Source organism: Nannospalax galili, unplaced genomic scaffold, assembly GCF_000622305.1.
Source record: "Nannospalax galili isolate Female #2095 unplaced genomic scaffold, S.galili_v1.0 scaffold423, whole genome shotgun sequence".
Classification (NCBI taxonomy): Eukaryota; Metazoa; Chordata; class Mammalia; order Rodentia; family Spalacidae; genus Nannospalax; species Nannospalax galili.
The window spans coordinates 981612-983711 of NW_008350949.1; the positions used below are offsets into that span (position 1 = coordinate 981612).

At 44.0% G+C, this 2100-nt stretch overlaps 2 protein-coding genes across 2 annotated transcripts in view; both read right to left on the minus strand.

Moving 5' to 3' along the window:
• Positions 1–2100, minus strand: part of Agtr1 (angiotensin II receptor type 1) — a 68389-nt gene that overhangs the window by 10325 nt on the left and 55964 nt on the right. The gene's annotated exons all lie outside the window — the stretch shown is intronic.
• LOC103745996 (heat shock 70 kDa protein 1B-like) overlaps positions 1524–2100 on the minus strand; it is a 1905-nt gene continuing 1328 nt past the window's right edge. The window contains 2 exon segments of the mRNA XM_008848051.2: positions 1524–2017; positions 2020–2092. Of these exon segments, the coding sequence (XP_008846273.1) occupies positions 1524–2017; positions 2020–2092 (567 nt within the window).

The window sequence follows — 2100 nt, forward strand, 5'->3', positions numbered from 1 at the left end:
AGCAAGGAGAGCTTCAGAGGCTGGAAGAGAAGGGAACGAAAGCCAAGGAGGAGCGGCTTTTTGGAAGAATACCTGTAATACCTGTGTGTAAATTAGCTCCTGTCTTTTCTTTTTTGGTCTTTTTGAGACAGAGTCTCCCTGTAGCCCCAGCTGTTCTGAAACTATGTAGACCAGGCTGGCCTTCCTTGAACTCACTGAGATCTGACTGCTTCTGCCTCCTGAGTGGTGGGATTAAAGGCATGCACCACCACGCCAGCATACATACACAATTTTAAGTGAACATTGAAAACTGAAGATATTCCAGCACCTGGGAGGCCTATCTTTTTACACTACCAAGTTCTTCACACTTACGAGCTCACAGGCTTTTCTACTGTAATCACCACCGCATTTTATCAGATCAGCATCTCGCCATCATGGGGAAGGAAGAGGTTCTAATAATGTGGCTCTTGGAGGTTGCACACAGCACTTCTACTTCAATGGATGGAAAGGGAGGCACCTCCAGCACCTGGGAGGCCTATCTTTTTACACTACCAATTTCTTCACACTTACGAGCTCACAGGCTTTTCTACTGTAATCACCACCACATTTTATCAGATCAGCATCTCGCCATCATGGGGAAGGAATAGGTTCTAATAATGTGGCTCTTGGAGGTTGCACACAGCACTTCTACTTCAATGGATGGAAAGGGAGGAACCAACGTGGGCTTCTCAGTAACATATACTTCACACATTTTTATTTTATGTTTGTGTGTGTGTGTGTATGAGGGTGGTGTTTGCAGAGGGCAGAGGCATCTGATCCTTATAGAACTGAAGCTATTGGCGGTTGTGAGCCACCTGATAGGGGTGCTGAGAATCAAACTCGGGTTCTTTGCAAGATCAATATGCTCTCTTAATTGCAGAGTACATGAGGGTAGTGTTTGCAGAGGGCAGAGGCATCTGATCCTTATAGAACTGAAGTTATTGGCGGTTGTGAGGCACCTGATAGAGGTGCCGAGAATCAAACTCGGGTTCTTTGCAAGATCAATATGCTCTCTTAATTGCAGAACCATCTCTCCAGCCCCAATCCCACAGGTTTTTATGTGAAACCATTTTTCCTTCTTCAAAACTGGTTCAGCTGCTGAAGCTGTTCTATTTCATTTCAAATCCCACTTTAAAGGGTAAGAGGAACGTGACTGATCAGGAAAGATAGTACTAATTTGGACTCTTAAGAAATCAGATTAAAGAGTTTATATGTATTGTTGACTTTAAGTAGAAATTATTATCCACATGACAATTTCAGATGGAAGTTTTTTTTTTTAATGGTGCCAATTTTAAATGGTTTTTAAGATACTGCATTTTCTACTTACAGTGCTCATAAAGTACAATGTTATTTCCTTTTCTGATGCCCATGTTCTTTATTCAAGCATTAAGAATGCCCAGTTATTGTAGCAGTTCAACCTTAAAACTGACACTGGACTTGCTAAATTTGGGTCCTTCAGATATTTTATTGTGGAACAATGCCCTACATCTCTACTTGGATTGAATTTAATCAACCTCTTCGATGGTGGGCCGGGAAGATGCACCACCAGAGGGGGGAGCTCTGCCACCAGGGAAGCCCCCAGGCATTCGTCCTCGCAGGGGCCCACCGGCACTCTGGTACAGCTTGGTGATGATGGGGTTGCAGACTTTCTCCAGTTCTTTCTGCTGGTACTCAAATTCTTCCTTCTCAGCAGTCTGATTCTTATCCAGCCAACTGATGATTTTGTTCCACTCATCGAGAATCTTCTGTTTGTCCTCATGGTTGATCTTTCCTTGAAGTTTCTCAACTGTTGCTTTCATGTTGAATGCATAAGACTCCAGTGAGTTCTTGGATGATACTTTGTCTCTCTGCTTCTCATCTTTGGCTTTGTACTTCTGAGCTTCCTGCACCAGGCGCTCAATGTCCTCCTTGCTCAAGTGGCCTTTGTCATTGGTGATGGTAATCTTGTTTTCTTTTCCTGTACTCTCACCTACAGCAGAAGCATCGAGGATACCATGGTATCAGTATCGAAAGTGACTTCAATCCGAGGAACACCTCGGGGTGCAGGAGGTACGCCTGTGAGCTCAAACTTCCCAAGCAGGT